Consider the following 26533-nt stretch of genomic DNA (forward strand, 5'->3'; position numbering starts at 1 on the left):
TCTAGGTGGAGAACGTGTCTTCATTGACCAGATGCAGCTTCTAAAAGAGCACAGCCGTTATGTCCCAGCAGGTCTGGCTTGGAACCAATGTACCCTCACTTATCTTGGTGTAATTACTAACAGTCCTCTTGTGGCAAGTGAAGTGATGGCCCCCAAATGTGTTTACATCCTGATCCCTGGAAGCCGTATGTTACTTTATGTGGTAAAAGGGACTCCCCAGATGTGATTAAATTAAGGATTATCTGGGCAGGCCCAATATGATCACACCAGGGTCAGATTTGAAGATGCTAAACTGCTGGCCTTCCAGATAGAGATTGGGGCCATGAGCCAAGGACTGCAGACAGCCTCTAGAGGGTGGGAAGGGCAAGGAAACAGATTCTCCCCTAGAGCCTCCAGAAGCCACACACTCTGTTAACAACTTCAGCCCCATGAGACTTCTGACCTCCAATGCTGTAAGATAATAAATCTGTGTTGGTTTAAGTCACTAACTGTGTGGTAATTTGTTAGAGCAGCCATAGAAATCTAATCCTTTCCATTTCAAAATGGTCCTGTTTGTACAATAAGTATAAGGGGATAGAATTCATAACTAATCAAGCTCTAACCCTGAAAAGCCAACACACCATCAAATTGTACATCTCTTTCTGGATTTGGTGATGGGGGTCTCTGAGGCCCAATAAAGCTCATTTTCTGTACTTTCCATGGATTGCTATAGATTTAGTGTTCTGGATTCAATAATGATGTCAGATAACAAAGAAGAGACACATATAACCGCTTCTCAAAAGTCTTGTAAAATTAGAGTTTGCAAGAGCACCATACCATGCAGGTAGTCTAATTCAGAATTAGGTCATTTGCTTCCCTGGGACATGGGGCTTTATTGCCCAGTCAGCATGACAGTCAGCACAAGAGGTGGAGAAGGTACAGACTGTGTACTGACGAGTGGGGAAGGGAATGAATTTCTTCCAAAGGTGGAAAGCAAGAAAAAGCAAATAATCAATGTTGGACAGGAGTGGTTCATTTAATCATTTAGTTCTGCCTGGGTAAGCAACATCTGTGAGCAAATAGCCCCCCGCCCCTTGCAACTTGCAGATATTTATAACCAGACCAGAAGGTTATTTAGAGTAAAGACATCATGATTAAGTAAGGGAATAAACTGTAAGTGCAGACTATAGTAAAACCAAATGAGATCTTGGAGGGCACTGGTCAATCGCCAGTACTGAAGTGGGAGGCCCCTCCACACTGTCCCTCTCACAGTCGTGTCTGGCTTCCTCCAGTGAAAGTAACTACCAAGCCAGTCCCTTCCACTTTCAGATGGCTAATTGCTAACAAGATTCTTTTTATTTAGCTATAATCTTATCATCTTCGCCCTTTGGTCCTAGTTCCAATGGCTGCAGCCACATAAAGTCAGTCTAAAGTACTGGGCTCTCGATTCTGGCTGCATCAGAGGATCATCTAGGGAGCCTTCAAAAATCTAATACCCAGGCTGTACTGCAGACTGTATAAATCAGGATCAGTGGGAGGGGGGGACCCAAGTATCAGTATTTTTAAAACTCTTTAGATGATTCCAATGTGCAGCCAGGGTTGAGGGTTACTGGCTTAAACTCTCTTCTCCACGACACTCTTTATAGAGTTAGAAGTCACCCTCACCTGAGCTGAATTTTCTCTTCCTTAGGCTGACTTTCATCCATCCCCTCAGAACAGGGGATTTGAGGCAACTGGCAATCATAACTGAGCAGCCCTGGAGAAGAGCACTGTTGGGGACCCCCAGGGAAGACTTGTGGCCTGGGGTCCATGGTGGGATTGACTTGGTTCCTTTCATGTTTTTAAAAGTATAACCAGATTGATAAATTGCACTTCATCAAAACTAAACTTTTTATGATTCTAGGGACACTAACAAGACAATGAAGAGACAACTACAGAGTGGGAGAAAATATTTACAAATCATGTATCTGACAAGTGTATATACTACCCAGCATATATAAAGAAACATTATAATCAGTGATAAAAAACTAAATAACTCAAACACACACACACACACACACACACACACACACACACAAATATGACCCATCACATGACATCACCGTTTTTGAACTTTGCAAAATTTGCCAAGATTTTTGCATTAACCATAAATTGCTTACGATGATAAAAGTACCACCAATAAGCATTATTTAAAAATCAATTTTCTGAGATGGCCCATCCGGCTCTAGTGGGAAACCGACAAGCCATTCAGACCCACCCTTCTCCCTAGCTCTAGAAAGCCTCCCATCTGGGGAAACCCAAGGCCAATTGCAGAGGCAGGCAAGCTGGACCAGGGGGAAAAAGTCCTGAATTTTCCAAACAATGTCTATTTGACTGCAAATTCAAGCACTGCTTGGGAGATTCTTTTAGAAAAGGGGAGAAGGAAAGGTTTTTATTTCTAGATTTAAATTGAGTATTCAACTTATTTCTTTGCAGATATTAAACTCCATTCATAAAACAAGGAAAGAACAGTACAAGGCAGTATTTATTCAAGAACTCAGAGGTGTAGAGTCAACTGTAGGTACAATGCAAGTGAAGGGGAAGGAGGACTAGAGCATTGTCTGTGTTGTAATATTGGTTACCATAATAACAGGGCTTTGCAAATACTGCCTCTTTGCAGGGTTCCTGATTGGTCAATAGGATTCTCAAACTATTTTAAAGATCTCTGTTTCAAAAGAGAAATGAAACGGACCAATTATAAGATTTATTTTTAAATGATTTAAAAAAAGAAGAACACTGAAACATTCAATGTGAGCAAAAATTTAGTATACGCTCAGTCCCCAAATTATTTATATTAGCCCAAAAGAGGTATCACCCGAATTCGATAATTAAGGATTGTTAAATCAATGGTTCTCAATAAACAGATGGAGACATTTTTGATTGCCACTATTAGGGGGATGCTATTGACATTGAGTGGGCAAAGACCAGAGATGCCATTAAACATCCTATAATGCACAAGACACACCCCCTTAGCCCAACAAAGAATCTCCTGGTCTAACATGTCAATAGTGCCATGGTCGAGACAACCTGGGTAACTAAAACTGTTACATGGGATACTATATATCCATTAAAAGAATCTTGTGAGTGATTCTCAACTCTGGTTGTGTATTAGGATAAGTGATGAATCCCCTGTAGAGCTTCGAAAAGGCCCCATTCCTGACCAAACAGTATCAGACTCTCTGGAGTGGGACCTGGGCATGACTATGTTTTATATTCTCTCCAAGTGATTGTAATGCATAGACAGAGTTGAGAACCACCCATTCAGACTCACATGCATATTATGTATAGATATTGAATGACAAGGGGATATATACATGCTGAGTTTACATAAAGCATGTAACAAAGTAGTTTTTTACTAATTTTATTTTATTTAATAAATTACATTTAATAAAAATGTAATTTATAAAATATTTTTCATATTAAATAAAAACGTATTTTATTGAAATACAAATGAACTATAAAGTACATATATACTATAAAAACATATATACTATAAAGTTGTATCAATTTGTAATTGCATTTATCTGTATTTTTTGACTTTCTCACAATGAACATGTATTCGTAATAAAAGACAATAGACCACTCTGGAAAACAGTTTGGCAGTATCTTATAAAATTAAACATGTTATGACCATATGCCTTGAACTAGGACTCTTGGCTGTTTATTGCAGAGCAATGAAAACTGTTCACATGAGAATCTGTATATGAATGTTCAGAGCGGCTTTATTTGTAATAGCCCTAAATAGAAAAAAACCCAGATGTCCTTCACCGAGGGAATGGTTAAATAAATCATGGTACATCTATCTCATGGAAAAGTGCTCAGAAATAAAAAGGAATGGACTACTGACATATGAAACAATCTGGACGAATCTCTAGAGAATTATGCTGAGTGAAAAAAGTCAAACGCAAAAGGTTACTTACTGGTTAATTCCATTTACATACCATCCTTGAAGTGACAAATTTAGAGAAATGGAGAATAAACACAAAGTTTTGCAGCATTCTGAAGGGTGGGGGAGAAGCAAGTAGGCATGCTTGTGAAGGGTAACATGAGCACCCTTGTGGGGATGAAAATGTTCTGTATGCTGATGCATCAGTGTTAATATTCGGATATTGTGCTACAGCTTTGTAAGATGTTACCAATGGGGAAAACTAGGTGAAGGGGAAATGGGGATCTCTCTGTATTATTTCTAAAACTTCATGTGAATCTATTATTATCGTGAAAGTTTAATTTAAAAATTTTTAATGTTTATTTATTTATTTATTTATTTATTGAAAGAGAGAGAGAGAGAGAAAGAAAGAGAGACAGAGCATGAGTAGGGGAAGGGCAGAGAGAGAGGGAGACACAGGATCTGAAGCAGCTCCAGGATCTGAGCTGTCAGCACAGAGCCTGATGCGGGGCTCAAACACATGACCTGACCTGAAGTTGGATGCTCAACTGACTGAGCCACCCAGGTGCCCTGGAAGCTTAATTAAAAAAAAAAAAAAAAGACAATAGGGATCAATTTTAACCAGAGAAAACACCTATTGTGTTGAACCAATCGTGGGAAAGAAATGTATCTGTTAAACAGTAACAAAATATATGTACATGGTGAAACATTACTTTGAGAAATAAAAACATCCACCACACCTCCAAACTGGTGAACACAAGAATTCAATTTTCAGATAACACAGCCTCCCTTCTGATGGCATGATGAAGGCTTACTACATGGCTTCCTCTCCAGCAAACTTCCTCATCCCAAGTAAGAAGCAACACACACATGCTGGGAGAGGAAGATAGACCGTGGAGAGTGAGAACTGAGCTGTCATCAGCCTTCTCAGTCCCTGATGCTTCGTATGGAGAGCCCCAGGTCCAACCAAAAGTCAGTGAAAGCGTAGGAAGGGGCGCTGTTCGGGTATCCCTCTCAGCTTTCTGTTCTCAAAGTCAGAGGACATCAGCTTCACAGGGGAGCCTATTAATAGTGCAGCCTCCCCCAGACACATCCCTAAATATTGATTCCAGTATCCGATCAGAGGTGCGGCCCATGGATCTGCATTGTTAGCAAGTCTCCCTGGTGACAGGAGGCATTCGGGAACACGGCCATAAGGGACGCTGGGGGCCAGACTGGATCTTGGCCGTCCAAGAAGTGCCTATGGTCCTCAGTCAGAACTATAGGTCTCATCATCTTTCCTTAAAGAATGTGAAAGGGATCTGTCTAGTTTAGGAGCTTATAAAAACAATCACAGGAATAATTGCTGGGGATCGAAGTCACACTTGGGAAGGCACTAGATGTGGATGCCTAACAGCAGAGGAGAGAAGAAAAATGGCGGCCACTGTGCTGAACAGGTAAGACCGTGGCTAGGTGGTCCCCAGGGCTCTGGAAAATAATTGGGTGTGGTGGAGGGGGCATCTCAAGAGAACTGCTCGTCCCAACACTGTGACTGGGAGAAATGGAGGAATATGCTGTGACTTTTACTTTTACCCCCATGAGGACCAGTGTGTGCTCAGGAAACAGAGATTGTACCTTCTAGACAAAACAAATTACAAACAACGTATAAAGGCTGTCATTTTTTTGCCACCACACTGGGTACAGGGCTCCTTATAAAACAGGGATGCAGCCCTTTCCCTGTCTTCTGCCATGGCCATTTTCTCTACCTCTTGTCTTTCAGATCTGCTTCTGGTCCTCTCGGCTAACCTTGTTTGTAATCTTTTTTCCGCCCGCGTCTGCTCTTCTTAGTCTGTTTCTTGGCTATGACTTTGGCTCATCCGGTAATATTTCTGATTATTCAGTTCAGCTGCATTGTTAGCCAGTCTCCCTGGTGATAGGAGACTTTCAGGAACATGGCCATATGGGACGCTGGGGGCCAGCATCATCTCAAGATGGTCATCTCATACTCTTTCCAGCTCAGCCTTTCTTAGGGAACCTCCAAACGTGGTTTGACCTGGTTGTAGATGCCCTGCCCACCAACATGGCCCATCAGTGGGCCACACCCATGTGCTAGTGGTGTTAGCTGTAATATCACTGCTGAGGCGCTTGGCTAGAAGCGGCCAGAGGATATTATCTCTTCCTTCTGCCTCTTCTTTTGCCTGCCCTAGTTTGGTCTTGTTTGCCTGGATATTTCATACTGGTCCTTTTGCACCCTGTTCAGAGTCCCCACCGACCCAATCAACTGTTAATGTCTGAAGTGAGTGCAGTGTTTAAAAGACAGAATCTGACTCCACTGAGCCATAATTGATTAGTCCTGTCTGCTGTGGGTGAGCACGTTGGTCATCTGGGATTTGAAAAGACTGCCGTGTTTGGACTGAATACTTTCTTCTTTACTTCGGGCTGATATACTAACTGCAAATGCTTCAAAAGATCTCTTTGCATTCATTTAGTCCAAGCCCTAATCTTTCAGTAAAGAAGCAATATTTCAAGTGCATTAGCATTTTCCACTCAAGCTTGCTATGAAAATATCTGCAAAACAGAAATTGTGGGAACTGTTATCTTTTCTCCAATGAGAACATACCCTGCCAGTGCCTTTGGTAGAATCCACTGTGTGGTTATAGTTTGGGAACTGTACAAATCTCACTAGCTTTAGGTGAGAAGAAGAGTAGCTTCTGGGTTGAACGTCGTCAGAAAAACTGTCCCCCATTTTCCAAAAGCCCTTCCCTCCATGGCAGTTTCTTATTCACCATCAAGTGCCTGTCGTTACTGGTCTCTTGTGACAAAATGGTGCCTCTGGCTCCTGGTGGCAAGGTGAGTATCTGGGGGGTTAGCACACGGAGTTGCGCTCCTGCTTCCCTACACAACACCGGGGCGTTCCACAGCAGGGCATTCCCACCTATATGGGTTATTTCCCACCAAGTGTGGTCTTCACAGAGGAGCACTGACTCTACTCACCTTGTAGTGGAAGAGAAACAATCCGCAGAACAGACTGTACAAATCTGCCGTGAGCAGGGAGAGGTTGACGGAAGTGGCACTGGTTTTCTTAATGACGACCGGCATGAAGCTATAGAGACCGAACATGCAGGCGCTAAAGCCAACGTAGAGCAGTCCTGCGAGGAGAGGAAAGAGAGGGGATGTGACAGTCTCCTTGGGGCCTCTGAGTACCCACAGTGCGTGGACCAAAGGGGCCGGTGCATACCACTGATCACTCACACAGGGCGTTTTTCTTCACTGTACGAACTGACTTTATTACTGGGTAACATATGGCTAAAACATAAAATAAAACGTAAAAAATCGTCGTGTGGAAAATGAACTTGCTGCTTCGCACCCCATAACTGATATTTTGCTTCTTCTGGGAAGGAGTGCCTCTTAGTGGCTAGCGTCGGAATGTGGGGTCAAGGCTTCTGAATTCTGTTTCCGATGGTGCTGTACTTAACGTTTCCTGTCTATGTCTTTTAAAACATTTTTTTTTAAATCTCTTTTTTGTTTGCAAAATTACTTGGTTCCTGTATTGCTCACAATGATGAAGAAGTATATAGTCCTCAAAATGGAAGGGCTTACGTATCACACAGAGGAGGACTAAGAGTACTGAACTGGAATCCTGTGTGACCTGGGGCAGACCACTTCATTCTCTGAGCACACCATGATCTGTGAATTTCTTCTAGATCTGTGAATCCTGCTCAGTCCTACTTCCCCATCACCCTTCCTAGCATACTGTGGGTTCTCACATATGGGCTCTGCTATTTTAGAAGTAGTTAGGTAAATGCTTCACTTCATTGTTTTTTTAAAACAGAAAGATAAGGGGCGCCTGGTGTGGCTCAGTCAGTTAAACATTCGACTTCGGCTCAGGTCATGGTCTTGGGGTCTGTGAGTTCAAGCCCTGCGTCAGGCTCTGTGTTGACAGCTCAGAGCCTGGTGCCTGCTTTGGATTCTGTGTCTCCCTCTCTCCCTCTCTGCACCTCCCCCACTCACACTCTGTCTCTCTCTCCTTCTCTCTCAAAAATAAAATAAACATTAGAAAAATTTTTTTAAAAAGGAAAAAAAATAAAACAGAAAGATAAAAGAAAGTCCTTAAATGCTATATGGTCAGTCCCCCCCATTCTCTAAAATTGTCTCTCATTATAACTAGATAAACAATTGTTAGTACTGATTCCATAACTACACGATTTTGTTGAGTCTGAATCAAGAGTTTATGGCTAAATCTAGAATTTGGTTCACCTTTTCCTAGATGGTGATACAACACAAATGTACAAAAATAATGCTCATTTCTCTACCCTGAAAGAATAAAGCATAGAATAAACACAAGTAATATAATTCAGTGGGCATTTGGACATTTTACTAAAATAAAAGTATCCGACCTGTCCAAAGGAATTCTTGATGAAGTCTTTGGTGAGGCCATGGGACAAATGCTTCATCTGAATTCTATGAATTCGGGAGGATTTTGTAGGTGCTGGACACCTAGTCCCTTTGCCTATGAAGACTGGTGATTCCTCTGAAGAGAAATTTGGTTTTCTTATATGAAAAGTATTTAAGGGCATAAATCATCATCCTATATATTTCTGATTCTCAGTTTAAAGAAAGCCACATCAAATCTATATAAAAAGATTATTTTGAACATTAAGTAAGCAAACTCAGTACAACAGCCCCCTCTAGTGTGGTGGAAATGCCCTAAGAGGACACTAGAATAACCGCTTTCCTAGTTCAGCAAAGTACACGTCCTCTTGCAGATATTCAGACATAGTAATATCAGATAGCTTTTGACTCACCATCAGAAGTTTTAATTCCCTAAAAACGGTCACTTTTCCTGTAATTGGGTTTCATGCTACTAATAATTCATCCTGCTTTAAACCAAGTTACTAAAAGTGCAATACTAAATAACCTATGATCAATACATGGAAAGACATAAATTATCTCAGCATTTCTTGAAGGAATCTGAGATTAAAAGACTGGGAACAAGATATATCCTTAAGTTAATCCACTAAAAATCCACTAAAAGTAGTCAAACTTGATCAGAACATAGTCCAGGCACCAGTCTTTTTTTTTTTTTTTTTTTTTTTACCATCTCACTGATTTAGATTAAATATGATTGAATTAGAAAGTTCCAGAATCCTACCCTTCCATCACCTTACCTGGCACACTGTAGACTCTCACATGTGGGATCTGATGTTTTATATTCACTCAATTATTCAACCACGTATTCACTGACTACCTACTCTGCCTTTGGCTAGAAAAGTAGTGGAAAACAGAATAGGTGAGAAGTTTAGAGTTGCTTTGGTGCTAAGAAGGAAGAAAATGGTTCCTTATAGGTAATGGCAGGGGGCTTGCTTTAGGAAAGTTGACTGGCTGAGGCTTCTTTGTGCAAGTAACATTTACCTTGAATGCTCAAGGACTAAAAAGAGATGGCCATGGGAAGGTCCAGGACAAGAACATTTCAGGTAGGGAGATCTGCAAATGAAGGACCCCAGTGACAGAGCCTGATGTGTTCCAGGAGCTGCCAGGGCCAGAACATTTGTGCAGGATGAACAGAATGGGGCAGAAGGAAGGAATGAGGGTGGAAAATTAGGCAAAGGATGGATTATGCAGGGCCTTGTAGGTCTCAGAAAGAAATTGACATCCTATTCTAGTTGTTAACAGGAAGCCATTGAGGAGTTGGTAGCAGGTGGCCAACACCCGATCTACATCTTTAAAAGATAGCTCTGGCTGCTATGTGGAGAAGGGACTGGATGGAGAAAGCATGGCAGACTAGCAAGAAGTGCAGTGTCCTAATCCAGGCAGGAGATACTGGTCGCTTTGCTCAGGATGGCAGTGGAGATGAAGGGATGTGGCCGGGTGTATAAGGAACTCGACAAGCCCTGGTGACAGACCGGATGTGGGTAGTGAGAGAAAGGAGGGCATCATGGATGCCCATGGGTTCTCATGGGTTCTGGTTAATTTAGAAACTGGGTGAATTATGGCGCCATTTACCGAAATGAAGAGAACTGAGAGAGGGCACGTTTTCAGGGGAAATAAAAAGCTCCGTTCTGAACACGTTAGTTTTAGACACTGATGCATCATCCAAGAGCATCTGTCCAGTAGGGAGCTGGATGTATAATTGGCAGGCTCAGAGAAGAGAGGGCCATACAACTGGCAGAGCCACGGAAAGTAGGAAAGCACATACATACATACATACATACGTAGCAGAGTTTTGGTCTACTCATCAGGCTGTGTCAGGGCGCTTCAAGCTTAAACATTCTAAACCTATTTTTAAAAGCTGCGTAAATTAAATTTAGGGATACAGGAATGGAATATATACAACATCACAGTTAACCATTTAGCTAGGTCAACCAATGTTTTCGTGTGCGAACATCCTGTTTTGTGAGCAAAGCATAGTCAGCCAAATGAACACATTATTAAGGTCGGAATGCAGGTGTGCTGTTCTCAGATGGACATTAGCTAGTTATTACGTGTCAGCAGTGCATCTGGAGACCCAACGTGCTGTCCATGCAGGGTTTTCAAACAATCAATCAATGTGATAAAAAAAAAAAATGAACTGATTAATCTTTTGACTGACAGCTACATACCGGCTGCAACAGCTACATTTATAGACAAGGTACGTGTATAACTATTTCTTATTTGAAATGCTTCCTCTCTCACAAAAGACATTTGGTAGCTCTTGTCCTCATGCATTAGAGATTTAAGTTAAAGAAGTTAGAATACTGCTATCAGCCAATACTGATTGCGTGCTTGCTATGTGCTACTTTACACACATTATTAATTGCATGCTTGCTATCACATTAATAATACACATTATTAATATCTACAACTGTAGAACACCATTCCTATTGTTACCCTCTTTATATAGGCAAGGAAATGGGCTAACAGAATGTACCAGTTCAGAAACACAGTCCATATGACTGGTTCAATAAAGGAAATTTAATTGGGGGCACAAGTCACAAAGGTGCTTGAATGGGTAATAGGGCACATAGGGATGATGAGGCACCCTGGAGATTAGCAATAACAGTAAGTTATCCACATTCTTGGAGTTGGAGAGATCCAGGGAGGAGGCTATGTTGCTAGGGGTCAGAAGGTAGGAAAATCTAGCAAAGATATAATCACAGAGGGCACTCAGCCGTTTCTGGAGACCTGACCCCAAACAGCGAGAAACAGGGAGACACCCCCTGGTTTCTTCCTTCCTCCCTTCCTTCCACCCTCCAGTCTCTTACTGCTTCCAGTTGGCCAAATCTAGTTGGAAGCCACTTAATAAGACAGCCTGGAAAGTACAGTTTGCATGAATCATTATAGAGCAGAGTAAGGGTAAGAAACAGACAGATCTGTGAATAAACGGGAAAAACCAGCATATGGAGGTAGGGTAACTTGGCCTCGGGACACATGCTGCCTGACTTTAAATTCTGAGTACCTACCAGTAATCTATATTCTTTAATTATTATGGAGAGAAAACAGGGCTTTGATGGAGCATCCTATCTGATTCTAATAAGCATCTCAATGTATATACAATACATATATGATATATACACGGTGTACATGATATATGGTTAGATATGTTAGATATGGTATGTTTAGATGTGATATACACATGTGTGCATGTGTGTGCGTGTGCTGTATACTTTTATCTCATTACCCCCCTGATGTTCTGATTCACTTTCCTTTGAAGATACTAGATCTTTAACACATTATTTTTAATTCTTAAAGATGGCTTCTTAGAACATACGCATCAGGCTAAGTCTGGAAAGGGCATCAGGCAGGCAGGGCTTGCTCAAACAGTGCACATCAGTACCCACCCCTCAACCCCCAGCCCCCACAGGCAGCCATGAGACTTGTCGAGTGGCCTCACCTCCCCAGGCCCCTGACTCAACCTCAGTTAAAAGGGTGGGCTCTTAATTACCTTTAAAGTCCTTCCTGCTCTGTGGTCCCATTACTCCATCTTCAGGAAAAGGTCAAATCTTTGTTTTGGCCTCCAGAAGAAAACCAAAACCCAAACCAAAACAAGCATCACCCACAAGGGCAGTGAAGAAGCCCCCTGCACACCACGGACCTGAGCTAGCTGACCCACAGCACACTTTTTCTTTCCTTTAACGTTCGACTTTCACATCATCTCGTATTTGTTCACACATCCTTTAACACAATATGGCAAATGGGATAAAGGGAATGTTGAAGCCATTTATTAGATTTCTGACAGTGATTTGAACACACCTGCTCCACAGGACATTTGAGCTCTGTTAGGTCGTATATTTTACTGGAATTTACCGATTACATAACCAGACCCAGTCTTTCTGTTGAGTAGAGTAAAACAAGGAAATAAAACAAACAACAACAATGGTCTTCTTGCTTTGAATTACTCTCTGTATCTTGCAAGTGTTATAAGAAAATAACAGAATCTGTTTTTTAAAAATGTTCTGAGTGCAGAAAATATAAAATACATTTATTATCCCACTTGCTCCATAGAAAAAACATGTCTTTACTTTGATAAAACGTCAACCATATGAGCTACCCAAGAGACGGCAAGAGGGAGATTGCTGATGTGGAGACGGGGGAGGAAGAGGAGTGCTTTGATAGATGGTGGGAAATGAAGACGGTCTTGGATTTTGGTCTCTTTAATAAGACGCTGTGAGCTTTCCACCAAACACAGTGATCAGAGCTTGGCACTCTTGGGTGACTTCCCAAGGAGTGCAGGGATGCTCTGGGAGGACCCTGACCCCCTGGCCTGATGTCTCCTTGCCTCTCCAGTCCCCAAGTTTCAGTGGTTGGTATGCCATCTCCTGGTTCCCCAGAAAGAAAGAGCAATGCAAGCCTACACCTCTCGCCATTGTCCCACCACTTCCTTCTTGTCTATGTTTTGAAAGATGAGAGATGGCGGAACAGGCCCCATCTCCCTTGCTTGTCATTAACTCACTTAGTAAACATTTACACACCGAACCTTATGTGCCTAGAACTGAGCTAAACCAGCCAAACCCTGTAGTTGGGCAGGATGAGGTAATGAGGATTAAGGTAGCCCTCGTGTAAAAAACATCTCAAACCCAACGCTATTCATGCTTTGGAAAGAAAAGGATGAATATTTGGTTCTCTTTCTTGACCATTTTAGCCTCATTTCCAATCAGGAATTAAACTGATGGCTGTATAACGTATTCCTTTTATACTGCTTTTCATCATCTTGGACTACAGGGGATTGACATTTTAATGGCAATAAGAGAGTTAAGAATAAAACTACCTTTTGATGACACATTTAACTAACACTGAATTATAACAGAACCTCAGTGGACATGCACATGCCATCCACATAATTAGGGGACAAATTATTTTTTATTATTGCTGTTACTATTAATATAAAATTAATTTATACCACTGCGTGGCAAGTGTTACCAAGCATGGGTCACATCTTGCTTCCTGGCTCTGAGAGTCACAAAGGCAAACGCATCTGTAACCTGCAGCCGGTTTCCTTGCCTGCCCCTCCTCTCCTCCCTGCACCCCCTCCTCTATTGATTTTCATTTAACTGTAACAATCTAGAGCAAAACTCAGAAAAAAAAAATAAATGGCAGGATTCTGTGACAGACACAAGGGCTGGTCAACCCTTGAAGTCACTAGCTATAACCCCCAGGGAGGGTCATGCATAATTCTGTAGCTCCATCGTGCTTTTAGAGGGAATTATGTCAGTAGCAAGCCAGCCTTGGACGCTTCTGGGTCGGGGGTAGGTAAAGTGGTGCAGGGAAGCTTATGGCTTTGTCCTTGTTTGTGGAAGCAGGGTTCCACTGAAGCTGTCAATCTCATCAGAGCTCTCATAAGCTGGAGGTGGCTCAAGCAGCCAGCTTCCATGGGCAATCTGGCTTCCCCTCCCGTTTCCATCCACAGTGCACACATTTTCCAAGCACCCCTGCAAGCCAAGCTCTGTGCTCATTGCGGCACCCCATGAGTCTTGGTATAGACACTGAGGGTTATCTAGGCAGAAGGTTTTAAATGTCATTCCCTTCTAGGGCTTGCTGTGTGATCATTATAGCAATCACCTAGGATGTTAAATCCTTGTCCTAAATTATTTTTAGAGAAAAGTGGTTTTCGAAACAGGTGGAATCTGAGATGCCCTGGATGACTATTAATGGGCTCGAAGCTTATCTGGGATTTTCCACCAAGTCCATTTGGAGATCAATTAACCATTTCTTATGTGCAAAATGCTCCCTTCTGAAAAGGTTTTTATGGGCTCAAAATGCCCATTACATTGTTTTCTTTTATGCTTTTTTGTTCATTTTTCTTCCCTTTGCTGAAGTGCCACTTTTTAATGATCACATAAGTTTTGTGTTTCTTGGCTACAGAAAATTGCTACCATTTATGTCCCACCACTGCCTCTGGGCATTTTTTCTTTCTGGTTGGTCTTTAACCTAATAACATACTTGTGTGTCTACACTAATGGCATCTTGACGATGATAATGGGCAGAAGCTCAATTAGGAAACATTATGAATCATATGGTTCAGTCTCTTACTGTGTACAAGAATTCCTAAAATGACAAGGGATTTAACATTTTCTTTCGTCCTCTGCATTTTAAATCCTTTCATGGTTCATGCCCCACTACCACCCACATCACTCTTCAAATATATCCCTCAGGGTTTACTAAAAACAGCATGTTAGGTGAGCAAACCCCTTACCTATTTGCCAGTCCCAGGGCACCTTTAACAGCTCCTTGTGCTCCATTATAGCTCTGCAGATTTAAAGAAAGCGGACCTGATGAGCAAGATTATAATGCAACCTACTTTTCTTTTTTTTTTTTTTTTATTTACCAGATTTATACAAGTCATGAAACAACCAACTGAATTTTAAAAATAATTTCGGGTAGGGGCACCTGGGTGGCTCAGTCGGTGAAGTGTCCAACTTCGTTCGGCTCGGGTCACGATCTCACGGTTGGTGAGTTCAAGCCCCGCGTCGGGCTCTGTGCTGACAGTTCAGAGCCTGGGGCCTGCTTCAGATTCTGTGTCCCCCCCCCCCCATCCCTCTCTGCCCTCCCCTGCTTGTGCTCTGTCTCTCTGTCTCAAAAATAAATAAACATTAAAAATAAATAAATAAATAAAAATAACTTCGGGCCAGGGATAGGCAAGTCTAATCTGGCAACCTGAGGTTTACCCGTGAAGGATCTTGCTAGGTATGGCCAGCACCAGTGGTGAGAGTGTGCAGTGGGCAAGGTGGAGCTCTAGCCTTCCACTGGCCTTTTCACCAGATTGCCTGCAGCCTTGGTTTCTTCTTGCTTAGATGTTCTAAAACGTCAATGGTGAGGTATGGAAATTTATTGTGCTTGTGGCTATGGTTATTATTTTTTTTTAAATCAGTTTTCTGAATGAGGATTCTCCAAGGCAGTGGTTCCCAAACTTAAAAGGCACGAAAAAGCTGTCTGGGGAGCATGCTGAAACAGGTGCTCATGCTCCTTCCCTCAAGATTCAGATTCAGTAGGTCTGGGTGGGGCCCAGAGACGTGCATTGCTGACAAGTTCTCGTGTGGTGCCGGTGCTGCCGGTCAGAGAAGCACACTTTGAGAACCGCTGCTCTCGAAGAGGACCAGGGGGTGAAGCTGGCATCATTCCACCAGCAGCATTACGTTGGTTACAGCGTGCCCTCAATTTACTCCATTTGCCAAACACTCCCCTGTGCCACTTCTGTTATTTTGGCAGCAGTGGCCCGAAGGGGCTCAGTTAGCGCGAATGGACTATAACTGAAGCAAATGAGTGTTAGGTGTCTGATCATATTTTTTGGCTTCGAGAATAATAATCCATAAAATGAGTCATCGATCTACAAAGTGCTGGTTATGAATAGTTGAACTAGGCAATTTCTTTTCCTCTCACAAAGCTGAAGTACCAAATTTAGGAGCTTTAAAATGCCATCTCACCTTCAAAATGAATCAAAAATAAATCGTTTTTGGAGACTCTCCTCACCTCGGTGCCTTGTTTGCTATGGAGGTTTCCTCCTATATCTCAGCATACCAAAACTTGGAGGATCCTTGGAAATAGCTTATTTGCAAACCATGGTTAAGGTGATGCCAAAATATCTTCCGTAAATAATTTGATACTGAATCAATACAATTACAAAGCACTTGCCTCATAGGAAGCGATTTGGTGAAATTACACTGGAGGCTGTTCCATATCATTCTTTACCCCTTACATGAAACTGAAACATATAGTCCTTATTGATGGAAAATTACACTTTGTTTGACCCTTATTCTCACAATTCTGAGGCACTACTCAGGGATGACTTATATGCTCCAATGAAGGATTATTGCAAAATTGATGTTTTGGACTTTTTGATGCTTAGTGAACGTTTGTGTTATATCTTTATCTGTTTAAGGAAAGTAGAAACACTAAATTCCTAAGAGATGAATTTGAAATATGGTTCATTCAGGTAAATCCACAGGCAATAAAAGAAAACATTTATGAAAGGGCAAACTTATACCGTATGTTTTTTTTATTAAAAAAATTTGTTTTAATGTTTTATTTATTTTTGAGACAGAGAGACACAGAGCGTGAGCAGGGGAGGGGCAAAGAGAGAGTGAGACACAGAATCCGAAGCAGGCTCCAGGCTCTGAGCTGTCAGCACACAGCCCAATGTGGGCCTCGAACTTACCAACCACGAGATCATGACCTGAGCCAAAGTTGGACGCTTAACTGACTGAGCCACCCAGGTGCCCCTATACTGTATGTTTTATAGTCACTAGTAAACAGATGTCCTTTTTGGAAGTACATCATATCATGGCATTTACACTTACTCTATTTCTCTATGTAAAAACCCACTAGCTGGTTTGGAGAAATCAATGTACTTCTAAAGTTTTCTTGTAAATTCTGTACAAAGTCCACTAAGCGTTTTTCTAATAATTGACAACAAACTTCTTTAGTTTTGAAGAAGTTCACTAAGAAAGATACTGAATTTTCGGATTTCATGTAGGAGGTTAGTGAAAGGTTTCCAGTCTGGATTTTTATAAAATAAAGTGACCAACCATACCCTAATGAAAAGAATTAGAATAAGCCCTAAGGGTATCTACTATCTGAATTACTCATGATTTTTACTCACAATTGAATTCCACTGAAAAATGCCCCGAAGAGTCCAATCATTCCCAGAAATTCCACTCGGCTCAGGGTTCGGATGATGTATTCTTCCCAGACGTTAGAAATACCGTACAGTGTGGCCCCTCCTAGGACCAGAAGATCCCCTACCAGCTTATTTTCCCCTAGGAACCAAAACCACAAACACAGCTTCATTAACATTTTCTTCATGAGAATCTGGCACCAGCACATTGAGCTTCCTTTGTCTACTTCATTCTGATGTTTTTATCGAAGTCCGGTAACTTGCCAATTATGATTTAGTAAAGTTTGTTTATCTGTGCTGCAGATATGTTCTCTTATTAACAGGTTGCCTATGTCTGCCCAACCAGAAGTCTTCCTTAACCTAAAAAAAGGGACCAGCTGCTTCTAGATTGCAGTGTCTCTACAAAGCCCCATGTCTTCTGACTAGATATATGTCTAGGAATATATGCTAATATGTGCACATGTTATATTTGCTGCAGGGTGCTTTCTAACAGTTTGGCGAACGTGGTGTAGAACAAACAGAATCAGTCTGAATCTCCACTCTTTGCTATCCAGGGAGAGAAGCTATGACAGAAGTACTTCAGACTCTTTATTTTGACCATGGGCAAAATGTGTACTTGCTTAGAAAATGAGAGTGAAAGGGATCATGGGTTGAAATTTGCAACTCCCCTAAAGTAAGTAATGTAAGCACTAAATACATGTGATTCATTCTTACATTAACTTTTTTTTCATGAAAATCAATTTGGGTTGGTTTGGGTTGGTCCAATTTTTAATAAATGCCTTACCCAGCTCTTTCCTATAATGAAGCAAATTCCACTCTAGGAAGTATGAAGCCAGGGAGGGAGAGTGGAAGTTAGCAACCTATGTGGGCTTGTACCCAAGTAGTCTCCAGCTCTGTCCTGTACAGGTCCGTACATGGGAGCTTGGCAGGTATGTTGCTCGGGGGCACAAGAAATGCTGGAGGAGAAGGGTGCTCTCTCCAGCATGATTCTAGGGAAGGGGCTCACCTTAGAGTAGCTCTGGACTCCCAGATTAGCTGGAACAATCTAAAACTGGAGAACCAGATTCTCTGTGTTCAGTTGGGAGCACTGAGCATTCTCTAGGAAATGACTTCACATAAAAGAATCTGGGCTGGGCTTGGGGAAAGACCTCCTCCTTCCTGCCCCTGGGGTCACCTTGGGAGATTCTATATTTACAGCTGACCCTTGAACAATGCAGGGGGTTAGCAGTGCTGACCTCCAATGCAGTCAAAACTCTGCATATAAATTTTGACTCCCCAAAGACTTAAACTACTAATAGCCTACCGTTGACCAGAAGTCTTACCAATAATACAAACAACACATATTTTGTATATGTATTATATACTATATTCTCACAATAAAGTAGGCTAGAGAAAAGAAAATGTTAAATGTACTGCATTTATTGAAAAAAATCCATGTATAAGCAGACCCGTGTATTTCAAAAGTCTGGTGTCCAAGGGGCAACTGTACTTTAAAGGTGTCACTCTTTCGAAAGCAAATTTCCCACTCCTGGTAAGGATCGGAAGGCGAGGAGGAGAGACCCTGAAAGGCAGGAGACCTTGCTGGCATCACCCTCCAGGGAATGGGCTGAGAATCTGGATCTGTGAGGGTGGGGTGCCCTCCCTGATTCATGGAGAACAGATGAGCCAAGACCGCAAAGAGGTGTCAATGAACAACCAAAGCTCCAGAGAGGTCCTTGGGTGCATCTCACGGGGCCATTAAGGTTGCTTTGACAGAGAAGGTCATCTTCAGCAACCTGATTCATCTTTTTCATGTGTCGAGTAGAAAATAATGACAAAGCTTTTAATTTTAAGTAGTTCATTTGAGGAATAACCCATAAAATAAAAAAGTATCCATTACTAAAATTGTAAGGTTATAATGAATATAATTCAGTCTCTTTTTACTCAGGAGCCATTTCAGAATCTTGTGATGACATGGGGGTCATTATTATGAATATCAATTATTGTTGTATTAGTGAAGTAAAGAAGTGCTGCTTAAACAGAATTTTCGGTTAATGAAATTATATGAATGGATTCAGGAAAGCTAAGTTATAATGAGATATTTTAATAGAAATTAGCAGAACATCAGTCTATCTTTCATAAGTCCTAAAAAGAGGCCATGCTGCATTACTGAATAGTCTCACTAATCTTTTTTAAACTCTACATTTGTACAGTTTTGGCCTATTCTGTTACCTGGCCTTTGACCATATGAAATCTATTCCCCAGTACTTTGAATTTTCACCAGGGCATAATAATTACTGTTAAGAATAATACAGTTTTATGTAAGTGCAAGTTCAGAAGTGCTTTCTTAATTATCAGTGATAAAAATTTAAATGTTATTTATTAAATTTTCATTTGTAAATGTATTTATCAGTTTTCAAACCTTTGAAAATGGATGCATATACATATAGCATGTATGATAATTTGGCTGATTAAATATAACTAAATTAACCAGGGCATGATTTTATTCAACTATATCATATAATGAAGTGTTTGATGTAAGTATAAGAAAGTTCTAGGACTAATAGTTTATATCTACAATTTGTATCTCGTTCCCTGGAGATTACAACATACTACTCCATGTTTTATGCACCTTCAGTGCAATAGATACCTGATGCAGTGGAACCAATTTTTGTACAATGTTCATGGGGAAATAATACCCAGAAAAGCTGTCATTTATGTATGTATGAAACCATGCTCAGTGATAATGTTTTGTACTGGACAAGCTATACAATCTTTCAGCACATCAGTTTCCTTATTTCAGAATGAGGTTAGTTTGAGATTACAGCAAAGTAATGTACATAAAATAATTTAAAGAAAATGAATTGCTTCATATATCATTGGGCACTGACTAACAGTTCACTAAATGGTGACTGAAAAGAATCAGTCATTCTCTTTGAAAAGCACCTGTCTCTATGGATTGGCCATTTCTCATTTTGGATCGCTTCTTGATTCTAATCAACACAGTCATAATTGCTTTGCAAGAATTGGTTTTCCTTATTAGATTTTTGTTTAAGCATTGGGGGGACATTTGTGTCTGTGTGGCAGTGGAAGAAGAATAGGGAAGAGGACTTAAGACTACTACGTACCATTATTTCAAGAAATAAATGATGAATTACACTATTCTGGAGTGTTGAAAGACTATTAATGTGATTTATGAAAATGAACCCATCCCACTGAATATTTTTGAGTTGTAAATGTGATCAACTGCCTTGTTTTCCTGGGACTCTCTTGGTTTTCACACCAAATTCCTTCATCTCAGGAAACCCTTTCATTCTGGGGAATCTGGGACCATCATTTATCGCAATTAACTATAATAGAACAGCTATATATTTCTTATAAGGGTCACAAGGATAGAAAAATAAGTATTAAGTGGTGTAGCAGAAAGGATACTGGCTAGAATTCACATCTAGGCCGCACCATTTACTATTGGTGTGCCCTTGCACACGCTTCTGATCTCCCTTAGCCTTGATTTCTTCAGCTGCAAAAGGAAGAATAAGAAAGCTTTCTTTGCACAGTTAGGAGGATTAAATGAGATAATGCATGGGAAAGTGGCTGGCACCAAAAAAATTGTCACTGTCCCTTGATTGTGTTCAATTAGCGAGCTCCTTGAAAATATTTTCTCGGGGCGCCTGGGTGGCTCAGTCGGTTAAGCGGCCGACTTCGGCTCAGGTCATGATCTCGCGGTCCGTAAGTTCGAACCCCGAGTCAGGCTCCGTGCTGACAGCTCAGAGCCTGGAGACTGTTTCAGATTCTGTGTCTCCCTCTCTCTGACCCTCCCCCGTTCATGCTCTGTCTCTCTCTGTGTCAAAAATAAATAAACGTAAAAAAAAAAAAGAAAATATTTTCTCTTCCTTGAAATCACTATAAAATTCGGGCTAATAATAAGAAAACAAAATGTTGTTATATGTATCTAACAGCTTTAATAAATGAACTAGGGGCGCCTGGGTGGCACAGTCGGTTAAGCGTCCGACTTCAGCCAGGTCACGATCTCGCGGTCTGTGAGTTCGAGCCCCGCGTCAGGCTCTGGGCTGATGGCTCAGAGCCTGGAGCCTGTTTCCGATTCTGTGTCTCCCTCTCTCTCTGCCCCTCCCCCGTTCATGCTCTGTCTCTCTCTGTCCCAAAAATAAATAAACGTTGAAAAAAATTAAAAAAAAATAAATGAACTAAAAGGTGCAATAAATGTATTATGGTAGAAAGATGATATTTTGAAGAGCAAGACATATATTTTGTAAAAGGGAGCTACTTTAATTGGGTTTTACCTAAATCTTATGACTTTCTAACCTTCCCTTCCCACTTTGCACAGCACACTGCCGGCCGCAAGGCCGAGCCTCCAATGCCACGGACTGGGGATACCTTCTCTCCACTTCCGTCTGCCGTGGGCAAACTTGCCGGCAAAGCTTCCTGAGAAGCACGGTTCCTGGCACATCATTGTGCGCCCTGACAGTTACAGTTCACATCACCTGCTGCCATCTGAGAAGATTCCTTTAGCAAGGCTTAAATCAAAATGAGGGATTCCTGGGTAGCTGATGAAGAAACAGTCTAACAAAGGGATTCGAACAATTATTTTAATTATAATGAAGTGAAGTCAAGGTAACTTTGAACAGGCCATTATCATTGTGCTTGAGGAAAGAATTTTCAAAATCCCAAGCTAAGGTGAACCACAGCTTCAGCAATACAAAAAGGATTGAGACGGACATTCTCTTTTCCTATGAAAAGCTCTCGATAGCGTGATGGCAATTTATATTGCGTTGAATGCCCGATTGAAGTTCTGGTGAGTGAGTCAAGTATTTTGGTAAAGTTTTGTCCCTGGCTAAGTAATAACATTGAATCAATTCTACCACAAAGGTGAAAACAAATGGGATACTTTGCATAATGATGCACACCAATTTTAAGATTATATTGTCCTTCAAACTAGTGTGTCTTTTTCTTCTTTCAAAATATTTTATATGGTGGCTTACATTGCTGCCTAATTTATTTTGTAAAATAAACCCTTGGATCCTGTATTTGGGCTGCCCTTAGAACATCATATCATCTACTTGGGCACCATTACTTCAGCAGAGAAGGTACTCCAAGATGATAAATCTTAATTCTGTTAACATGAGCACTTCACATGTCACAAAAAGGATGGTGCTGTAAGTCTTCCACAGGTGAAACCCACTCTAGTGTGTTTGAGTTACTCTGCACTGTTTTAAAAATCACTACTTTTGGGGTGCCTGGGTGGTTCAATCAGTTAAGCGATGGTTTCAGTTCGAGTCATGATCTCACAGTTTTGTGAGTTCGAGCCCCACATTGGGCTCTGCGCTGGCAGCATGGAGCCTACTTGGGATTCTCTCTCTCCCTCTTTCTGCCCCTCCCCTACTCATGCTATCTCTGTCTCTTTCAAAATAAATAAATAACTTAAATTTTTTTAAATAATAAAAAAATGGCTACTTTTGAAAGACCTTAAATGGACTTACTTTCTTTTCTTTAATACTATTACTCCTTTCCTAACACCTCATCTGAAATCAAGAGAACATTTTTTTTTTTCCAGGAGTAGTGAATATCCTCTAATGAAATCAATTCAATTTAGTTTAACATTCTGGGCTTAAACATCCAGATTTATTAGAGCAATTGTCTTTCTTGACTAGGAGATGCAAGATGATGGCTGGGGGCCAATGGCTAAGGTTCAGCAAAGCAGAATTTTCAAAATAAGGGTACATGCTTCTGCTTAGTCTATGTTTACATCCTACAAGTAAAGCTGAGAAAATGAAATTAAATTATGACTTTAGAACAAATAACCACATTGTTTCTGACAAACATACTCTGATTGGTTCAAAGAGATTATTCATATCAGGATCACGATGGTTATAGAGCATAAAACTGGTCCTTTCATAAAACATCTATTGATATCCCATGGAACCACTGTTTCATAGAAGAGATTCTAGGAAAAGCTGGTATACATATTTTTAGCTTACCTGTTGAGATGGGATTGATTATGTTTGTGAGGACCACGGCTGTCTCTCTTTTGCTCTGTGTTGTATCTGTAGCTCCCAGAGATGTGGAAAAAGAAAGTAAGCCTGTCCCAGAGGTCAAGAGCCTGGGGTCCTAGACCCTGCTCTCTCAGCTCTGTGACCTTGGGAACTCACTTGGCTTCCCTGTACCTTGGTGTTCTTGTGTGTCATACATAAAGCTGCCGAACAAGGTCTGTTTCAGCTGTAAGGTACTATAGTGCAACTTAAAAACATAAACTGTATTTATTTCAGGTACTTCCTACAATCTAGTCTCATTACAAGAAATGCCCCAATTTTGACTATCAATTAATTCCCTAGAAGACAGGACAAATCCAAGAACTATAGAAATGTAAATACTTTCTATCCCATTCTTGATGTTAAAAAAGGAGGTTATTTTTCATGTCCCCTAAAACCTTATGTAGCATAAGAATTTTGTACATTTTAAAGAACTGCAATGCTTTAAAAAGGGTTCTCTGGAAACCATCTTGGATCAGGGATCCCCATCAGATTCATAGCAATTTGATGAGTAAATCTTGAAGCTTTACCTTGCAGGTCTATAAGCTGTGATTGATAACCACAAATCCTTCCTCACCCCAAACAAATAAACAAAAAACCATGCACAATGAGACTAAATTTAGCTCTCCCCCATAAAAATATGAAGTATTCCTAATCTAGTCTTCAAACTTCAAATATCCACTCTTAACTTATATATCAATCTCCACCCAATGGTTTGAAAGCTCAGTCTTTCTCTGACATGAGAAAGAAAGAGTTGGAGGGTGAGGTGTAGGGAAGGCCCCAGTGACCCACTGACACTATTTCTAACCAGCTGGTTTGGGCCAGCCAGCAATGGCCTGCAAAATATCCCCCATATAGGTCCTGACTCAACTTTAAATACCATCTGAATGTTTCTGAATACATGTAAAAAGGGCAGAATATCTGTATTTTGCTTCCTTCATTCACTCAAGAAACATGGATTAAGCACCTCCCATGTGTCATTGTTCGAGGTGTCGAGGAACAAACATGAGTAAGATACAGGCACTGAGAAGACCCGGTTCCTAGTTTCTACCCCACCATGAACATTCTGTGTCTTGCTTTGGCCTTACCCACATAAGCACGTAACATGGTGAACACCTAGAAACTCACCTGCTCCCTGATGCCTTCCCACAAGCACATCCGCTCCTGCCATGCAGCCCATTCCCAGGATGCAGACAAAGATGCCGAGGAAATGCACAGCCTTGTACCGGATCAGCAGGAAGAACCAGGAGAGCAAAATCACCACCGGGATCACAAAACAGTCCAAGAGCTATAGGGAAGGAGGGAGGTAAACAACAAGAGGAGGTTCAGGGGGAAGCTTTCCACATAATAAAGAAAAATCACTTAGCCCTGTAGAAAGGCTATTTCCCCTGAACCTCGGTTTCTGTGTAGACCCAGAACTGCTTCGGTTAAAACAGACTCTGAAACAAGCACAAACTAGCTTTACTTAAACATCCTCCAGGCTTGGATGGAAAGGGGAGAAGGCCAGTGGATAAGACAGGTTGGTGGTGGAGAGTCGCCTGCCCTTACAGGGTCAGGGCAGCTCTGTCTCCCACCTTCCTCAGCGCCTGGACCCCACCAGAACTCCTTACTTGAGGGAGAGGACACTGAGCCATTTTAGACTGTCCCACTGTTTTAAGAGTAAATCTGGGAATGGGAAGTAAAGGGGCAGAGGTCTTAGCATGTTTTACAAATTAGTAGAATTTAGACAACGGTTGAACTTAATTTCTCCCAAAAACTATCTCCTTGTTACTTGTAAATTTGTTCTAAATACAAATATTACTCTCAAGTTTACAAAGACTTTAAAAAATACCATAGTAAAAAAAGAATAAAGAGAGTGAGAGAGGGAAGAGTAAAGAGAGCGAGAGAGGGAACGAAAAACAGAGTGTAGAGAAAAAAAATCTTTGATTTCATTTCTTACGTATTTTGTGCTAATAACCAGATTCCATGTGACATGGAAACCTCAGGACTTGATAGAGAGCTGGCCCCAATCTTGCAGCAAGTTAATGTGGTGCAATGAGAAGACCCTTGTGCCCGGAGTCAGGAGATTTCAGTTTGAGTCCCAGAGCCTTACTTACAGTAGTGTGACCGTAGGCAAATCACAAGCTCAGGAAGCCTCAGTGTCCTGCCAGTATAATGAAGATAATAATCCACTGACTTCCCCCAAAGATCCCTGTGAAGCTCTGACATAATACATGAGAAAACATTTTGTTGAGCTACAAGGGCGTCAACGCTGGTCTATCACCGTGCTTCCCAACACGTGCTCTTGGCTCCACAGAACGGGTTGTTTCTCCTACACTCTGGTAAGATACAGTGATCTTTGGATAACCCATGTGAGGCAGGGTCTCCACTAGACAAACTGTATCTCATAGGACTTCAAACTCCATGTACTGAACGAGAAATTGGTGATTCTGGCCCACTGCCGGGTACTGCTCCTCTGCTAGAATCCTAGACAAGTAACTCTACCACCCAGCAGTCAGACACAGGGCAGTGATCCCTATACGCCTCTGCTCTAACTGCCTGCATCCTGTTGGCCACCAAGTTCTGTCAATTCCATCTTCTAAACATCTCTCAAATCCATTCATGCCACCCTCTCCCATTTTTGCCACCTGGACTAAGCTTGTATCCTTTCTTACTCAGAATAAGCCCCTCCCAGGGGCGCCTGGGTGGCGCAGTCGGTTAAGCGTCCGACTTCAGCCAGGTCACGATCTCGCGGTCCGGGAGTTCGAGCCCCGCGTCAGGCTCTGGGCTGATGGCTCAGAGCCTGGAGCCTGTTTCCGATTCTGTGTCTCCCTCTCTCTCTGCCCCTCCCCCGTTCATGCTGTCTCTCTCTGTCCCAAAAATAAATTAAAAAGTTGAAAAAATTAAAAAAAAAAAAGAATAAGCCCCTCCTTCCTGCTTCAGGGTCTTCAATCATGCATTCTCCTTCATCTGGAATGTCCCACTCAATTCCCGAACTCCCGCTTCATTGCCCTTCAGGCCTGCACTTACATACTGCCTTCTCAAGAGAGCCTCTCGGGTCCCCAGGCTAGGTCAGGACCATCGATGCTTTCCTTATATCCCGTACTTTTCCTTTATAGTGTCAATTGCAATAATACTTAATGAGCACAGAATTATTGGCACAATGTCTAACTTCCCCACGTGTCCAGAGGTCTATGAAAGCAGGACTGCATTCTCATTAGTCAGATCCTACTGTGTTCATGAGAAGTATCCAATGATAGTGACTGAACAAGTGCATACGGTATTTTTAATGATCAATAATACCCAAAATTCATGAAAGGATGAAAAATCTTTGCGTGTTTGCAAAGCATCCCTGACCATCAGCATGACTTTTTGGCTCTGTAAAGCAGCCAGCACTCAGAATCCCTTCTATCCCAAAAGATTTTGCGGTCTGGCAGAACCTCAAGCTTCTCTGTGCAGCAGTTTCGTTTGCAACAAAAGCAATCAGAATTGTAAGCTGTCCTTGGGGGTGCTGTGAGATAAGGTGATGGAGGGCCACGGTGGATGCGATGGCTGGGG

The 26533-nt window shown here is 41.6% G+C and overlaps 1 protein-coding gene across 1 annotated transcript in view; it reads right to left on the bottom strand.

The window, feature by feature from the left end:
* The window catches only part of SLC35F1 (solute carrier family 35 member F1), a 405879-nt gene that overhangs the window by 23224 nt on the left and 356122 nt on the right, over positions 1–26533 (bottom strand). The window contains exons 4-7 of the mRNA XM_047103324.1: positions 24125–24284; positions 16956–17112; positions 14553–14605; positions 6878–7032 (exon numbers count right to left, since the gene is read on the bottom strand). Coding sequence (XP_046959280.1) covers positions 6878–7032; positions 14553–14605; positions 16956–17112; positions 24125–24284 — 525 coding nt within the window. The remainder of the gene's footprint in view (positions 1–6877; positions 7033–14552; positions 14606–16955; positions 17113–24124; positions 24285–26533) is intronic.

Source organism: Lynx rufus, unplaced genomic scaffold, assembly GCF_022079265.1.
Source record: "Lynx rufus isolate CCGP_SWC_20201006 ecotype Redwood Valley unplaced genomic scaffold, mLynRuf1.p SCAF_6, whole genome shotgun sequence".
Lineage (NCBI taxonomy): Eukaryota > Metazoa > Chordata > Mammalia > Carnivora > Felidae > Lynx > Lynx rufus.